We start from the raw sequence: 18,384 nt of genomic DNA, 5'->3' as shown, positions 1-18,384 counted from the left end.
ACATTTTGCATTCTATTTGTTTGCTACCTCCAGTTAAAGTAGGATTTTTTTTTCCCAACTTGTCACTATTTCTGATAATTTCTAGTATTGAGAACATGAAAGCCTATCTACACTCCTAAATCAGTTCTGTGTTTCCACAGATGAATGAATGTGCTTCTGTTGAGAAGTTAATGTGTGCTGCTTCCTATATGGAGAGGGAATTATGCTTAATATGTAATTTCTGTAATTGTATTGAAACGTTATTGTAGGAACCATAATAAGAAAAAAAAATTGTTCTCAGAGTTTATTCTCAATTAGCAGGTAATTTCTTATTTTGAAATAGGTTTTGGCTTTGCATTCGGCATATCTTCTATGTGTAAGGCATAATACTTAATATTCCTAAAGGCAGAAGTTAAATATACTCATGTCAAACGTAAGTAGTAGGGATTGCTGTCTGTTTGTCTGCAAACCTGTTTATTTCTGCATGTATGTGTTGTCAGCAGAGAGCATACATGTGTTGTCTCATGGTTCTTTGAAATCTTTGAAAAATGTGGCATTTTATTTCATTTCTACATGAGTAATTTTTTCTCTGCTTTTTCTTAGGTCAAGAAGAACAATACATCATTTTAATTTTTGAAACTGGCCTTGATCCTCATGCAAACTCAATATTTGAAAAAATAATCACTGACATTGGTATTAGAAATAATATTTCTGACTTCTTTGTGAAAATTTCCTTTGAAGAAGCCAATGGCAGACTTGTTGCATTTACTAAATGCTTGGAAGACAATTCCAAAGGAAGCCCTTCTCATAGAGAAAACAAAATTAAAAATGTAATTGTATTTTCATTTTAGAACAAAGTTGTTATATCATTTGGATTACAAATACACTAAAGATAGTGTGTTAGTCTCTAGGCAAATACCTCAAAAACTCCTGCTTGCTTTTTTTTATGAGGACCATCAGAATAGTCTATAAGGGGTTATGAGGCTCTGGGAAATAGTCTGTGCATTCATAGTTCTTAATATGTTTAGTTTACTGGTAGGGTTGCATGCTGATCCCCAAATAATGTCATTTTAAAATGATTAAAGGATGAGGAATTGGTAGTATAATTAGACAACATAATTGTCTCCAAATTCATCTACTGGTAAAATACAGTGTTACAATGAGAATTAGGTTGCAGTGCTATAGTTAAATTTAATTAATGCTTCGTTTAAACAAAACTACATGTTTAGGGAATTTGAAAGCTTTGTGGTTTTGCAAGAAATGAGTACAGGGATAACTGTAATATAATGTACCAGGGAAGGGGGAAAAAAAAACTGAAGTCCTTCTCAGAAGCAGTGGGTCCTACACCTCTGGACTTCTCAAGGCTTTACTATTTTTTTTTTTAATAAATTTGAGCATGATTTGCAAATTAATATTGGCTTTATTTTTATAAGGTTGCTCCTGACTCCAAAGTGCAGCCGCGAAATAAACAGTTACCATATTTTGATGATGAAGAAGAAATTGGAGAACCACATACAGTATTTATTGGTCCCATAGAAAAGTAAGATATTTTTATTTGCTTTGTGACTGTTTCTGATTTTATTTTCTGATCCTTCACATTAATTATTGAATGTATTTTTTCATTTCAGGCTGATAGTTTATCCACCTCCTCCAGCTAAAGGTGGTATTTCTGTGACCAATGAAGACCTCCACTGTCTAAATGAAGGAGAATTTTTAAATGATGTTATTATTGATTTTTATTTAAAGTAAGTTTTATTTCAAATCAATACTTAGTATTCTTTTCCTTAGAAAACTGAAAAATTCTGCCATTAAAACTTCTTAAGTCGTTTAGTAACATTTGGTCATCAACTGTCTGTAGCTGATTTTAAAGGTTGTTTTGTACTTTTAGTAGAAATTTTGGTTTGTTTGGTATGTCATTCTTTTGACAGTGACACTGTTCTCACTTGGAATAATGATTCCTTAAAATCTCTCTGCATCTGAAGTTGAATTTTAACTACCTTTTTAAGTGCGTTTGTGGGCTTTTTTTTGTTTGTTTGTTTTTCCTCCCCCCAGAGTATTTGTGTTCCCTTGAACTTCATTTCTATTGATTAACGTAATACATAAATTAATCTTTTTGTGTCAGTGATGTCACAGATGTTAGAAGCATATTAAGTTCATACATACCTGCCATGTTTATATTGTGCATAAGGACTGTGTGTACAATTTTGGTGATGAAGGTGGAAAAAAAAGTATTGCACCAGTCTGGGCTGTGTTCAGAGGCTCAGTGATTCAATTACAAAACACAGATCTTTTCTAGATATGTATGTAAGAAACTCGTTGAAAAATTGTATTTCTGTCATAATGTAAAAATAAACACAGCAAGAGCAGAGCAACTTTTTTCTGTTTTTTTTAGCAGAACACTTAATATCTTGAAATGCTGACACAGATAGGAACTCGTTAATATACTATGGTTAGATAGCCCTGATTCTGTTACAACTTTTTCACTTCTGTCAGAGGCTGCAGCAATTTTGTGGGAGTTGTACTCTTGGCAGTCCATTTTACTCATCTGATAAATTCAATGTGTTAACACCTCTGTCACTTTTTTTTAATTAATTAGGTATTTGGTACTTGAGAAACTGAAAAAAGAAGATGCTGATAGAATACACGTGTTCAGTTCATTCTTCTACAAACGCCTTAATCAAAGAGAAAGAAGAAATATTCATGAAACTTCAAACCTCTCGTAAGCCTTTTGATAAGTCTGTATTACAAAGAGCTGAATACTATGAAGATAAACTCTTACAGACAGTATCGTGATACAAACAGAACTAGGAAACATCCAGACCTATAACAAATAGAAAATATATCTTGAAAATTCTTAGAAACCATGTGAAAGTTAATGTGAAAATACAAGGAAAGGTATTCTTTTGATGCAAATAAACCATCCCACAAATCACATTTGTGTTTCTTCTTTCAGAATACAACAAAAACGACATGGGCGAGTAAAAACGTGGACACGTCACGTTGACATTTTTGAGAAAGATTTCATTTTTGTTCCTCTTAATGAAGCGTAAGTAAACATTCCTTACTACTGAATACACTAAAAGCTTAGGCTTTCTAAAATAGAAAGGTGTATTATAGTGTGACACGAAATCAAAAGTGAAGAGAATAAACTTGTCTTTCCAATGGTCTCACTCAAAGAACTGCAATAACAAAGAACTGCATCCTGGGAAGGATGAATCTACGGAAGAATTAGCTTAAGAATGAAATGTGTGACTTGGCCATGAGTAAACTATGTCACTGTCCTTTGTTGTACAATTCTTGTTCAAGTTTCCAGTGGAAATAATTAGTTCTTAAAGTTACAAGCTATTTTCTTTTTAAATCTAGGTTAATAGCTAGTTTGTTTACTTAACTGGTAGAGAAAGTATATATTAATAGAATTTGCCCATATTCTAGGGTTTTGCAATAAATTCATTAATTAGGTGTGGTGAATCATTCAAATCAAAATGCACCCATACTTCACTTATTGCTTTTGAAAGGCCATTTACTTTAATTGCCATTGCCTTCTGATGGAATTCGGGCTTCATAGTCATCTAACTAACTTTTTAATATGTCAGACATGCATTTTAGCTACTTTTTTCTGAAGCACACTGAAGTATGATTTCATCAGCTAGATTCTGTTTTGATAATTGGTACAGGAAATCAGAAAGCCTTCAGAAAATTTCTAAATAGGGTCAGTGTAGGTGTACTTTCAATGCCACAATTCCTGAATTTTGTGCTGCTTCATTTCTGTTTGAGAGGCAAGTCAGTCAAGTCTGAAATGGCAAGAATGTAAGGATGAAAGTGGGACAAAACTTACTTTCTATGTTATTGTGAGTTACGGTATATTACTGTATTTGACCTGAAAGTGTTATAATGTCAGTTCTCTTCCTTGTAGTTCTGTGAAGGGTGAATAGGACAACAAAGTTGAGGTGATAGCAATACCATCTTTTTCTTCTCTTTTTTCTTCACTTAACAATGGAAAGTGTCATATACAACAGGAGCATGTCACTGTTCAGTTTCCTGCTTTTACCAGGAATTACAAAATTCTTGAAAACTTGATACAACCATAAAGCATGAACTCTGCAGTTTAATTCTTACTGTGATAAATATTCAAAAAGAAATAAGTTTTTATTCAAAGGAGAAAAAGATGGATATAAATGGTGATCAAACTGAAATAATACTTAGCACCTGTTCTCTGCTAACTGCATCATATTAATACATTTGTTAGTGACTGCTTACATGGAATGATCCTACCTTAACAGAAAACTCTGAAGGCTTGAGTAGAACCTGCTCAGAAAAGTGAACAGCTATTACAGTCTATCTTTGACTGTGAGAAGCGGGATTCATTTTTGTGTGTGCATGTGTGTGCACAGCATTTTGTTTTCTTTTTACCAGCTTTAAGATTTAACAGCATCAATGTAATTGCTAGTTAATAAAGTATTTTTCTTTGCAGTGCCCACTGGTTTTTGGCTGTAATCTGTTTTCCTGGCTTAGAGAAACCCAAATATGAACCAAATCCCCACTACCATGAAAATGCTGCAACACAGATAAAATCTTCCTCTTCCGATGGAGAGAGCAACACACCATCTCCTTTACCAAATGAGTTGGATACGCAAAACTCGCCTTCTAAATCCACAGCAAAGAAGACATTGACCAAAAAATATAATACAGCTTTAACTGATTCAAACACTGAAACGCAGGACAGTGAGTCTTCATGTTGTAGAAGAAGTCCTTGTAGGGTAAAAAGTGGTTTCAAAAAACTAAATCAAATAGACACTGATGTGGAAGAACCTAATACTGTTGAATCAGCATGCCATAGACTGGACCATAGGACTCCAGATGAAAATGGTATACAGGGTGAATTCACAACTGCTAGCCAATCTATGGGTATGTTATCATAAAAATGTACGTATTTTAATGAAAAAATTGAAAGCTTCATATCTATTACTATATTTACAGTTGCGTAAACATTGAAAGCTTATGTGATTCAGGTTGGATTGCTTGCAGTATAAGTAATTTATAGTCATTGTGTATAAATTGTTTTGTGACTGTTGATTCAGTTCTTGGCACATAAGACTGGAGATACGGGAGATGAATTTGTCAGTTACGTGACACTTTTTCATGCAAAATATTTTCTCAATGTCACTTGCTTTGAATCAGATGAAACCAAAATTAAGAAAAAACTAGACCATTAACCCTCATAATGTATCTATAAGGGGCAGTTGAATTAAGATGAACCTTAGTGTTTTCTAGCATTTGAGGTATTGCTTCAACAGTTAAGTTCTTTAATGTCCTGATGAAGGCATGTAGAAAGACTGAGAAGAAAATTTTAAACAAGAAAACAGCAAAAAACAACAAGCACATGCCTTCCTTGTTGCATTTAGAGAGACTTTCTCCATGCATCATTTCTTTAGAGGCTGTTACCAGTAGTTGCAGTCATCTAGAGCAGCATTTGTACCAAAGTAACTGACATAATTTTAAAGACAAAATAAAGAAGGTTTGGATCCTTGAGATGTGAAGTACAGAATATCTGATGGTGAGAAAACTTGTATGCCAGGCATTGATAGCACTCCTACTGACTTAATTTACGTATAGTAAATAGTTGTCTAGTTTCTAGGACAAAGTCCATAAAGGCTTATCAATCATATGGTCTATTCTGTATACTGCAGACCGCTGTAACTTCCGTATCTTTGGGTATAAACCCTTTCCTGCTTTCAAGTCAAAACTTATTCACAGATAGTTTATTCTTCTTCTATGATAACATTGTCACTTCTAGAAGCTCTTTTTTGTTTTTGTGGGTAGGGAGAGGAGGAGCTGATCTTGCTTAAATTGATTTTTTCATTCTGTGCAATTATTACAGTATATGGTATCACTACTGTATGTTAACTTATCTATCTTGGATGATACTGTTGTTACTTGTCTGTAACTAGTGAGTATGTTCTTCATGAAATACGGTTTTTCTAGGATTATGGGTTTTTTTCCTTTTTAATGCCTGCATTGTATTGCTGCCTAACTGGTGGTCATTGTGTCAAAGACTAAAACACCTGGACTTCCTTTCCCAGCTAGGGCAGGTGATGTACCCTTTGATTAACGCAGACATTCTTATTGGTCACTGTCATGGTTCAAGAGCGAGGTTCAGTTTGAGATTGACACTAAGCATATGCTTAGGGAGCTAAATTTAGATGCACTGTGAACTTAAACTCCTATTGCAGTCAGATGGAAGATGGGGATGTAGATCTTGGATATTCTGTCCAGCTTTCTGCTATTGCTCTTGACTCTGCCAAACCCATATGTATGTGCTAGATATCGTAGGGTATCTCAAAAGGCACCAGCTATATATAGCTTGATAATATACTCAGTGAAACCAAGAGGGCTCTTCCTCTCACCCTTAAAACAGGCACAGAGTAGTTGTTCAGTTGAGTAGCTACACTGTTTATGGTCTTTACCATAGTTGCCTACTATAGGTGGCCTAAACATGCAAGTTTTGATCTCAAAATGTGTTTTGGTGTTGGACTTGTAAGTCAGTAGACATGGATGCCAAAATAATTTTGAAGAGGCAATCCAAAATTTTTATATTTTATTACTTAACTAACCCCCTTTTTATTGATCAACATAGAAGGGTCATCCAATTCTTCTTTATATGATCTGTGATTATTCTTGATACCAATTCTTATTTTTTAGGACTGTCAGCAGTATGTCACTCCATTATATATGGCCTATTTTCTTCACTAAGGTCTATTCAAAGATAGCGAGTAAGATTAATTTCAAAGTTTGTCCCTATGGAAATCCACTAGTAACCTCATTCCAAACTTCAACAAATGCAGATCTTCTGTGATTTTCTAGCTAGCTCATTGTCCTATTTACTGTTCTTACAGAGATCTGGTTTTCTTTAGTAACTGATAGGATACTATTACTTCAGTGCCAAAAGGAATAACAATTTTAAGTTTGAGATGGTTTAGATACGTTATACAGCTATTTTCTAGGAAAGGTTTTATTCTGAAGATACCAAGTTTCGCTGACGTGAGATACGTATTTATCACTTATGTTCACTTAGTTCATTAGTTTTCCCTTCAACGTGCCTTCTGGGGACTTAAAAGGTAGTATAGGAAGACAGTGATTGCCTTTTCTGTGTTACTTAAAAGAAACTTCTCACTTTTGGTTTATATATGTGTGTAAAATGCTGCTCTCCAGATGTATCACAGTCATTGTGAGCAACTCTTAGATAATTTGAGGTATTTAAAATTATTTTGGCTGTCAGTGATGATGTAGTATTTGATGTTTAAATGTACAATTCTGCTGTCTGTGATTTGTACAGATGGATTGCACAAAATCAGGCTAAACTACAGTGAAGACTCAGCTGATGGTGGTAAATTAAATGAAGATGAGCTTATAGATTTTTCTGAAGAGCAAGATAATCAGGTAAAATATTCAGCAATTTTATTTAGGAAATGCAAAATATTGTGTTCTGTTTTGAATGGGCAGTATATATATTGTAAATGTTTGTTGTCTAAAGCTAGATATCTTTACAAATGTCAGATCCAAAACACTGATTACTTTACCAAAAAAAAAAAAATTACAAATTAGCTGACAATAAAATTGTATATTCACTCTTTAAACTATCAGGAAACTGCTGTACTGATCCTACATTTAATGCTGTGAGTCTTGTGCATAGCGACAGTATTACATGATGGTTTAAGTGGAAATTCTGAAAATGAAAGCTTTCTCATCTCCCCAGCTCCCATGTTTACCTAGCAGACCAAAGAACAAGTTACTGTTATTTCAATTGCATTTTATGGACGTAAATAGACATATTTATAAGGTGATGTTACTCTGCTGTTCAGTTTAGTTGGTGCTTTTCTGAATCATGCTTAAACAAATGGTTTTATAATCAGGCAGTGCTCTTGTTCACATAAAAAGACTTAGATTTTAGACATTTGTAAAGTCCACAAGATCATTCAGTGTCCGTCATTGATTCGGTTGTATGAGGACATGAGCATGTGATTCCATAGCCCTATTTCTTATACAGTGTAAGTTCAATATGGAGAATGATGAGTAGGGTTCTTCAAAGCTGAAATAAATGGCATATAGGCAGTGATGAAAGCAATTATTCTTGATACCAATTCTTATTTCTTAGCTGTGTCAGCTGTGTTCCTTGAGAGGATGGTAAGATGCCAAGTTCCCAGGTTTCAGTGTAGCTTAGAACTTAGCTCAGGCTGAAGCTGTCACTGATACCTTCCCAAATGCACAAAGCAAGTATAGAAATGTTAAACCGGGACAGGTTGAATGCACCTTCATATCTGCCAAAAATTATGTTGAAGCTGCAACAGAAACAGATGGATTAGGAACTAGGCAGGTGTTGTCTAATGTGATAAAATCTTAATGGTGTAACATGAGGATTTTGGTCATAGGATCCTGCTTGTTAGTAAAGAAGCAAGTTCACCAGCCATGCTGATATGGTAGTTTGTGGTTTTGGAAAGCATCTCTGTCCCTGAATGCAATGGTCTGTGGTAGTAATAGTGAGCTCTGTAGAGTAGGAAATCAGCAATCAGTATTGAAATCAGAAGTTGAAAGAACATTCTCTCAGGTTTGTGGCATGTCAGTTTTGCAACATGCAGTTATATCGTTTCGTTTTCCCTTCAGATTTCCCTTGCCTGGAGGACCAAGTTGGTGGATTCTGGAGCAGGAATCCAAACTTTCTGAGTTTGTTGTAGATTTTGTCTCATTCCTTCTAAAAGTGCACATAAAATCACCAGAAAAATTCCTAGTAATCATTAGGAAGGGAAAATACTTAAAATATGGATTATAACCTGCAGGGAGATGCACTGCTTTTAGGTCAGCACTTTAGAAAATGTCAGTAGCTGTTGTTTGTTTTTTTTTTTTTTTCTAGTTTCAATGATAATTACATAAATAGCATCATTCACTCTGTGTCTTTCCAGCATGGATTTGAGAGAGACTAAAAGATGGTAATGCAAATACTGAGTGGTTTTCAATGAAAGCTACTACTTCTTTATTAAACTAGATTTTATTTGTCTTGACTAAAAATGGAAAGAACAGCAATACTTCCTTTTTGAAACTGTTCGAAAAATAGTATGAACTTTAAAACACCTATAAATATGTTGCTTTTGTAGGAAGACAGTAGTGATGATGGTGGCCTTCTAGATGACAGCTGTAATTCAGAAATGGGACAGTGGCACCTAAAGCCTACTATCTGCAAACAGTAAGTAGTGAAACAGTTGTAACGGTTATTAAGATATTTGGAAAATTAAAATCTTATAAGTTTATGAAATTTAAGACTGTAATTATGGGAGATGGTCATACATAGTTCTTCGGGCAGTTTAGCCAGCACTTATTTATCTTTGAAGGAACCTTCTCTTCTTTGTAGTATCATCATCTGTACTGCTTCATGCAAGTGAAGATTGTTTCTTCAAATGAGGCTGTCCATATCTTGCACTTAAATTCCTGCAGAAAGAGTAATTTCTTTAAAATAAAGCTGTACTGAAGTTAAAACTGAATCAAAACTTTGTGGCCACTCAGTACAGGAAAGTGGGAATAATTTTTAGCATATGAAATGTGTAGGTGGTGTACTTGATGCATTGTAACGAAGGAGTAAAAATCCACCTTTGTTACCAGCTTTAAGAATATTTGATAGTGCTATGAACTTCCAATCATATTTTAGCTAAATTTTCCCATGCTGATGATGAATTATCAGTACGTAATACTTTCCACCAATCCAAACACGAACCTTCTGAAGATCTCTGACACTCAGATATGGCAAATCATTAAGGGCACTTTAATACTTCACTGTTACCATAGTTTTAAATTTCTTCTATATGAAAAAGAAAATTCCTTTGACAAGGATTTCAGTTCCACTCCCCATATTGTTCCCCCTCCTTAAAAAAAAAAAAATTGGATCGTGTGTTCTAAAAGAATATTGCTTACATAAATCTTTCTAAGTTTAAAATAATTTACACATAAAACAAACCTATTCATAAATGCATACATATAATTAGCCTGAATGTACTAGTCTCCAGTTTTCATAAAGAACATATTCTGTGAATACATATGTATATTATTATTAGGGGAAAAAAAAAAAGAAAGAGCTTTGTGAAAAGTAATCTGTATCTATCCCTTAAAATATGCCTTACATCTAATGCTGAGATTCTGAGTTCTGGAATGAGTTTGCTCTGATGCATAAATCCAACTGCTGCATTTTAAGATGACTGATACAATTTAAGCATTACACGTCTACTGCCAAGACAATATCTTTTAGACCGAGTGATGCAAGTCTACAAGAAAGCATTCAAACTGGCTGAGTTCTAGAGAGCATGTTTGGTTGGTTGCATTATTTTTCTAAAGTCTTTCAAGTATGGTGTTTAATAGGTAACTATCTGGTATGCATTTTAGATTCAGTAGTTCAGTAATTGGAATCACTGCTTGAGCAAATGAATCTAGTGTGTTTGTAGGTGCTGTAGACTGTTCTGTCCTCCTGCTGCTACTCCAGAAGGATGTCTGTGGGTTCTTTGCCTCTTTGCCTCCTGCAGATGTCCCAGATACCTTGTGTATCTAAAATAGCACTAGACACCTCAGGGCTTTTAGGTAACTAGATTTTGCCTGTAACCAATGGCTTCGGTCTGACAGTGCTAGAATTCTCTAAGTGAGTTCTGAAGTTCTCTGTACTTGTGTATAGTTAAATCTAAAGATAACTCAGCTTTGCATCTAGCTATCCGTTAGGGGATTATGGCAGTACAGCAAAACTTTAATAGTATTTAAAATAGAACTGGATTTGTTCAAGGTCACGCCACAAATAATTTTATTGGTAGCTGTTTAACGCTGTGTTTTCTGAGCTGCTGTAAAATACTGTGTTCTCTCATAGGCCCTGCATTTTGCTTATGGACTCACTGAGAGGCCCTTCCCGGTCAAATGTCGTGAAAACACTAAGGGAGTAAGTTTCATGTCTGTGATTTCTGCAAAATTCTGCAAGTAAAAAAAAAAGTTTTAATTTTTATGGTCTTTTGTCATAGGTATTTAGAGGTAGAATGGGAGGTCAGGAAAGGCAATAAAAGAAGCTTTTCCAAAGATGTCGTGAAAGGTTCCAACCCCAAAGTGCCACAACAAAACAACTTCAGTGACTGTGGAGTGTACATACTGCAGTATGTAGAGAGCTTTTTTGAGGTATGTGTATTTATGTAGTTGCTTGTTTTGTCTCCTGCAACAATCAAGTGTATCCTGCTAAAATTTTTATAATTTTAAAAGGTTCTTTGGTGTAGCTTTTACAGCTGTGTAGTAGATTATGCATTAGAAAATAATTTAAATGTTAACATAATAAGAAATACTTCCTGGAAAATAAACTACTTACTGTATTTAGTTGCACATACATACCAGGTATCGAAAGCCGTGGAATTTTCTGAGAAAACATTCAGAAAATATTTTGAGAGATTTCCTTTGTGTTGTTACAGTGCCTTTAGAATTACACAAAAAGTGTTCACATTTGAGTTCAGAAACTAAAACAAAGGTGTGGTACAAAAAAGCTTGTTGTTTTTCACCTGAGAAAGGTGACTGAATACATTCATTAACATAACACAGCTAGTTTGGACTTTCTAAGCTTTCATTAAAGCATGAAAGTCACTACAGTTAGAAGCGAAATCTTAATTCTCTTGAAGGAAATGGATAAACTTTTATTTACTTTAACTATCTCAGCCTTCAAGTTGAAGCTCCTCTTAGAAGTGGAGGGCAGAGCTCTGTCAGGTGTGGGCTGGGAGGAGAAGCAGAGCATCCATGTTGCCTGAATGGGGCACTAAGCCTGCTTATAGTCCGTAGTGCTTTTGAGTACTGTTCCTACTCCTGAGAAAACCCGTAACTTTTTAGTCCTCAAACTCTCCCTTTGTTCATACTTTAATGAGAAAGCAGCAAGGCTTTAAGAGTATATGTGTACAAAATGAAGCCCAAACATTTAATACACTCTTCCCTTTCTTTAGAGCTTACAGTTGCCCTAGAGAGCTTTCTGTTCTGTACACAGAGTTTATGTGGAGCAGCCACCTTTGGAGAATCTTGCACCTTTCCTTCTTGCAAACCGGCTGCAGAATTCGGGCAGCTGGCTCTGTCTTGCGTGCTCTTGCAGGGTGAGGCAGCTGCGCGTGCCCAGAGATGTGTCAGATAGTGAGGAGCAGGGTGTTCTCAGCAGTGACCTGAACGGGGATGTAAAGCCTACACCTGCTGAACAGTGCTTGGCTGTCTTATGCTTACTGAATTAATAATTTCAGCTTGTATTTGAAAAATTCTGTCAAGTTTCACACGTTTTCAGCAGCTCTGCAAGCTGAATTTTAATGTGTAAAATGGGGTGTTTGTGGGTTGATTTCAGTTTCAACTTCGTTTTAATGATAGCAGTGACGACGCGTAGGGATTTGTAAAGCCAAGGCTTCACAAGGTTTGAGACGGCACGCGGTGTAACCGGGTGCGCGCTGTCGGCTGCCCGCAGCCTGCCAGGCCTCCCGCCCTCAGCGCCGCTCGGCTCCGACGGCGGCCGCCTGGGGGCGCTGTGGTGCCGCGGCGGGGGCGGGCGCCATTGTGGCGGGGCGTGCTCGTGCCGGTGTGGCCGCGGCGGGACTGCCGGGGAGGGGTGGGCGGTGCTGCTTCCAGTGTTGGTGCCTTACGGTGAACGCTGTGTTGGTGCCTTACGGTGAACGCTGTGCTGGTGCGTGCTGAAACTTGGTTTGTTATGACCTTGACTGTACATGTAGAAAGGATGCAAACCATACATATTTTGTTTCATGCTGAGGGAACGAGGTGGGGAAGAACGCCCATTTTCCCACTCTGGTTCTTTCCAGTCTCTTTAGGTCATAACTCCTCGCTTTAATATCCAAACCAACTTTCTTTTCAGAATCCTATTCTGAGTTTTGAGCTACCAATGAACTTAACAGACTGGTTTCCACGCCCGCGAATGAAAACCAAAAGAGAAGAAATACGAAAAATCATCCTGAAGCTGCAGGAACAGCAGAACAAAGACAAGAAGGGACAGAAGGACCCAGCTTCAGCAGAAAGATCTTTGCAGGAAAAAACAGAACAACTTCTCAACAGCAGCTCAGACTGAATGTTGTATCTGTTGCATGTTAGCTCCACAATCAAAACTGAAATATGCGTTTTGTCTGCCCAGACTAAATAAAGATTTGACGTATTCTCTGCTCAAAGTTACTTGGGAATGTTTAATGCCTGTATAAATGTGTGTCATAAAATGATTTAATTTCCACAAAGATGTGTATTAAGTAAGCAAGTCTGTACATATGTTAATGAGGCCAACTTTTTCAGCATTTGTAATTACTTTTTTTCCACTTGTTAGGGAGCTTTTGTTATGTATTTCTGTTAATAGAACTTAAATAGCAACTTCTAAACATAAAGCAAATAAAGAAAATATTTATAGGATAAAATGGTTAACTTTTTCTTTTTCAGTAAAGCTGTAATGTTACAGGCTTACGTAACACGTAGCGAATGATTTGGTAGAAAGATAATTCATATTTTGACCCTATTTAGTTGCCCTTTACAAGATTATTCTGCTTGCGCTACAAACAGTAATATGGGTAAGTGTCTCAGTGTACCATGGCCTCAGAGAGGGTGATTCCCATCCTCGCAGTATCTAAGTGTAGGCAGTGTAATAGTTAATAGGACTGCTTCAGATTTGGGATTTTAAAAGATACACGTTGCAATTAAAATTCCTCACTTGCTTTAGTGGGACGGGCTAGGGGAAGGGGGGAGAATGCTCTTTGACCAGAGATTACTATTCAAACAGTATTATAAAAGTGGTTTCAATGAAGTGATCTTGAGTGATACTATTAAATCATATTTTGTGGATCCCAATTGTTGTACAGGTGTATTTTGAGACTTTCTTCATTATAAAATTGTATTTTGGTAAGTGTACTTGGAATAGCAGATTGCCCACATTACATTTTCTATGTTACAATTCTGAATGTTACATTCATATGTGCTTTATCTAAGTAATGAACATTTAAAAAAAAAAAAAAGTGTATGATTACTATTTTTTGTAATATCCACTCAAAAAAAAAAAAAAAAACCCAAACCAAAATACCAGTGTTCATTGCTTGCTTGTTTATTCAGACTAATGCTGGGATTTGTTTGGATATTTCCAGTGCATTTTGATTTTAAAATAGTTTAAAATGCCATTGTTGCTTATAGTGCAAACAGCCTTTTATCCATGTTAAAAAGGCTTTGGTATTCAAATGAGTAAAATAAGAAGTGGCTTTTACAAAGAGATGTATATCCAGTCTGCTGCTAGTTTAGATGTCTCTGAAGCAAGCTGGAAGCTGTCCCTTTCTGGGACGGAGTCTCTCACAGTTAGAGAGGGGCCTTCTATCCTTCCTTGGACACAGGATTTCTCTTCTGGTTCTACTGGGAGTGTAATTTGTGATTCCCTTCTCCTCAACAGATGCAGCAGAGACTTCCTTAGCTGAACTGTGTAACCCAAGACCAGTTTTTATACATGAGATCAAGTGTACTTGAAGCCCCAGTGCTTGAGGTTTCTCCATGACTTTCCATTCTCCCTGAACCCTGAAAATGTGGCTGCTAATGACATTACTGCCAGGGCATTTCTAAAACTGAGTTTACTCACTGAGGCAGTGATTGCACATAGAGCAATGCAGCCATGGGCTGTTAACTTTTTGCACAGGTGACTCATGGGATCTGGGGAGGACTTGTTCATTCCTTTATCTCTTCATACGCAGACTCTGGTCCCCATGCATATGTAAGCACCGCATGTCTCTTACAGATGACTCCTACATGGGTTTCTTGTTCATATTATGTGGGGGCAGTCTTCTGGTTTACAAATTAAATGTGTAAGGGACACGTGTAGGAGTTATTTCTGCCGTGGAATTAGTCTACTATTCTTGCCGTAAAAATGAAATAAAGGAAATAAGTTCTAAAATAACTTTAGATTGTTTCCCTGCGGTGTCTTGTGTGCTCTCAGTACAACTAATGTATTGGAATAGTTCTTTACAAATACACATGAATCAGTGATGGCTTGCAGAGAGGAAAGTAATTTCCTGGAAATGCAGAGACAATTGCAAGTGGAATGTATTCTCAGTTAAGATTTTCCCCCTGTTACATGTTCTCATGGTATGGAGTATATCCAAATTTGGTCAGTATGATAGTTTGCCTTATTCTTGACGTTTGTGATGCAGGTTCATAATTTGATGTGGAACTATTTGGTTCTCTTGGTAGGAATGGCCTGGTGATTCCTCCTTTTCCTTCCTCTTTCCTGTCGTCCTCATCTTCCTCCCTCCCAATTTTCAAAGCTGTGAAGAAGGTGTTTGATTTATTATCTTATAATGTTAAAGGTCTTAAGATCCTCAGTCATATACAGCAAGCTAATTTACATGTTAAATACAGGAAACTTATTTTTTTAATAAAATGTGATGTTAATAGAAAAAAAAGAGAAGAATGAGTTTTTTTAAAATGTTGCTGCCTTGATTTAAATAGTTCACTGCTATGTGTGCTTTTTGTAGGCATTTGTTCATTCCATAGGGATTAGCTACGATACTGTTCTGCAATCTAACAAGGAGTTTTAACATTGACTTTCCTGAATCAGATCTATTCAGACATTAGCAGGGAGGGGTCTAAATGCTTTTATGACAACAAATACACTTTGAGGAAAGTTGTAAGTTTTATTTCCTTATAAAACTTCAGATCGCAAATGCATTGAGTAGTGCAGCTGTATTCTGCAGCACAGGGTATCAGCTTCCTACCTAATTAAATGTATCTCTGTATTGTTTTTCACATTGGATAGAATAACACTTAAGAGTTCCTTTAGAAGTTTTAGATTACTTAGCATGAAAAATGGATGTGCTTCTGGTGCACGCTTGCAGGTTAGCTGCAAAAGTAGAAGAGCTATCTCAGCAGTCCCTCGAGACATTGTTTTTCCTTGCTGAAAAAACTGAGCATGCCATCTGAAGAGCAGAGGCTCCTACAGGGACTGCTCAGTTCATTGCTATGGGTACGCTGCAATCCTGTCTTGGAAGAACATATTTTCTAAAACGCTCATCAAAGAAAGAGTTGAAAAATCAAGGAAACTTTACCATGATGAGGAAACCATGTAATTATATATATATATATATATATATATATATATATATATATATATATATATATATATACACATTTAATTTGTCACTGTATGGTAAGCTCATAAAGTAGAACAGGAGAATAAGGAACTTTTGCATTTGATTCCTGTTAATGTAGCTCCTCTGGAAACAAGTGAACTTCTCTGCTGAGCAAACAGCAGCAGCTTCCGTAGTTTGCAGATTCACTGTATTTTATTTCTTGGATTTTTTAAAATGAAAGCATTTCCAGTCACTGATTAAAGCCTTGCATTGTTATCCTTCAGCTCCACGTACTCAGTACAAAACCTCTGTGCTGTGTGCTTGAATTCACAGAGGCTCTCAGCCTCCCGAAGTTTTTTGACTCTTCCTGTCTATTTCTGGCAGTCACAGGGGAACTGATGTTAGGAACTATAACTTTGCAACAGTAACAATGAGGTAACAGCTATTTTATTTCCCTTTGCCACCTTATCTTAGAACTAAATCATTTGCATTTATCTTGGCTATCTGTGCTCAAAGAACGATGTGATAAAAGGTGTCTGTTCTGTAGGATCCAGTCTGGTTACCGAGGATGTAATATGTAAAAGGACTGCTTTCTTTGTTGTGGTTTGTTGTAGTTTTCTGACAGGCGAGATTTTGCTTCACTTCTGACAAATTTGCATGTAGATTCATGCAGCCCTGTGATTACAAAGGGAAACTCAGTAATGTACACCATACCTTCAGGATTCGCTTCTGTGACAAGTTGCCAGCTATAACCTACATTCAATCAGCCAAGGTATTTCTTTCCTAGATCCTTTTTTTATCCCCATTTGGGCTCTCAGCTCATGCTTCCCAAAGGGAAGTAAACAGCACTTCTTGTGATATATGATACTTAAAGTATATGTGAACTATGTTCTATATGAATACACGTGAACAGAAGGTTCTGTGGATTAAGATGTATCCAAATTCTGGTAAATATGAGATTTACTGTGATTACTTGGTATGTAAAGGAGCTTACCTTGCTTATGTATTTCTTCCTACATCACTCCTTATTTTATTGGGTTCTGTAATTAAGTTCTCAGTTCTTTGGTGTATGGCTTTACCCCCAAAACAGTGCGTACCAAAATACCAGCATAAACCAGAATCAGTATAGAGTGATAAATAATTCAGGAGTGAGAAGAAAAAATACCATTTCTATTTTAAAAATAAGATTTATATATATCATGAAGAACAAAAAAACTGCATATCCTTTTCCAAGTAAATGGTTTCTCCTAATGGAATAATAAAATCCACATTTTATATGTGTCCATTTTGTGCTATACCACAGATTTAGATTACATTTGCAAATTTGAATAACTGGGCCAGGTTCTCTTTTGTTGTAAGTTGACCAAATACCTGTGTGGTTGAGGGGAGCCCTACTTGTGCAGCTGTGCATCTGTTCCCATGTAATCTGTGAGGAGACCGCTTCAGAGAAAGCTGCCCTCCATTGGACACGTGGCTGTATTGTGTGCAGAGGTTACTGAGCCAGTCTACGCTTAGAATCTGACCTTTAACCTAGGGCTTAAAGGATGTTAGACTTCCCCCGTAGCCTAACTTAGTGAAATTTATCAAATATTTATACATCACCATCTCTCTAACCATATTTCTGGGTTCAGAAACTTGGTTTACTTTTGCACCTATGCTGACATCAATGAAATATATGTACTAAATGTAACTACGTATTACTAAATATTCCGGTGGTGACTTGCAGCAGCAGTTTGCAGACAAACCTATAATCCCCACTCTCCTCAAATAGCTTTAAGTCAGACTCTGAGCATCAGAGTTTGTCCTTCCTAACTCATATTTTACATGTATGGGAGTGGTGTAGTGTAGTGGTTACCTGGATAGAAACATCAGTATGTATTGGGTGAAAACCACAGTATTCATCATAGGAGCTCTTGGGAATTAGATTTTAAAGCTATAGGATGAATTTGCTGTTTATGAAAAAGGCAGAAACGGAGCAGGATACTTATTTTAGTTCTGGAGAACTTCATGCTTTATCACTTAACTCCTGGAAATTTATTTCATAGTGTACAACAGCAGTACACCAGGTAGAGTGTGGGTTCTGCAGTACAGAAAATTGAGATAAGCCAGCCCCATAAAAATACCATTAGAACCATGCTGTGTTTCTAGCAGAAATAAATGGAACATAATTCGTGCTAGGAATGCAAGCAAATGGAGTATGTTTCTTATTTAAATGTTATTTGGTTCTAAAAGCCGAGCTGATTTGTAAACAATACTGTAATAGTATCTGTCAGTGTTACAAAAG

At 36.3% G+C, this 18,384-nt stretch overlaps 1 protein-coding gene across 5 annotated transcripts in view; it reads left to right on the top strand.

Annotated features, from left to right (window-relative positions):
• SENP6 (SUMO specific peptidase 6) overlaps nucleotides 1–15,436 on the top strand; it is an 82,725-nt gene extending 67,289 nt beyond the window's left edge. For 4 of the 5 annotated variants that reach the window (XM_090136130.1, XM_090136132.1, XM_090136129.1 and 1 more), the window contains 11 exons: nucleotides 583–809; nucleotides 1,413–1,519; nucleotides 1,608–1,724; nucleotides 2,576–2,698; nucleotides 2,933–3,025; nucleotides 4,451–4,884; nucleotides 7,313–7,416; nucleotides 9,126–9,214; nucleotides 10,871–10,939; nucleotides 11,019–11,169; nucleotides 12,875–15,436. In XM_090136130.1, the coding sequence (XP_089992256.1) occupies nucleotides 583–809; nucleotides 1,413–1,519; nucleotides 1,608–1,724; nucleotides 2,576–2,698; nucleotides 2,933–3,025; nucleotides 4,451–4,884; nucleotides 7,313–7,416; nucleotides 9,126–9,214; nucleotides 10,871–10,939; nucleotides 11,019–11,169; nucleotides 12,875–13,084 (1,724 nt within the window). In that variant the 3' untranslated portion in view covers nucleotides 13,085–15,436. The remainder of the gene's footprint in view (nucleotides 1–582; nucleotides 810–1,412; nucleotides 1,520–1,607; nucleotides 1,725–2,575; nucleotides 2,699–2,932; nucleotides 3,026–4,450; nucleotides 4,885–7,312; nucleotides 7,417–9,125; nucleotides 9,215–10,870; nucleotides 10,940–11,018; nucleotides 11,170–12,874) is intronic. The other variant, XM_090136131.1, reaches the window with a different exon arrangement.
• Nucleotides 15,437–18,384: the final 2,948 nt, after the last annotated feature.

The sequence above is a fragment of the Phasianus colchicus genome, chromosome 2 (assembly GCF_987193195.1).
Source record: "Phasianus colchicus chromosome 2, bPhaCol1.hap1.1, whole genome shotgun sequence".
Taxonomy (NCBI): domain Eukaryota; kingdom Metazoa; phylum Chordata; class Aves; order Galliformes; family Phasianidae; genus Phasianus; species Phasianus colchicus.
This window is presented reverse-complemented; position numbering and strand designations above follow the sequence as displayed.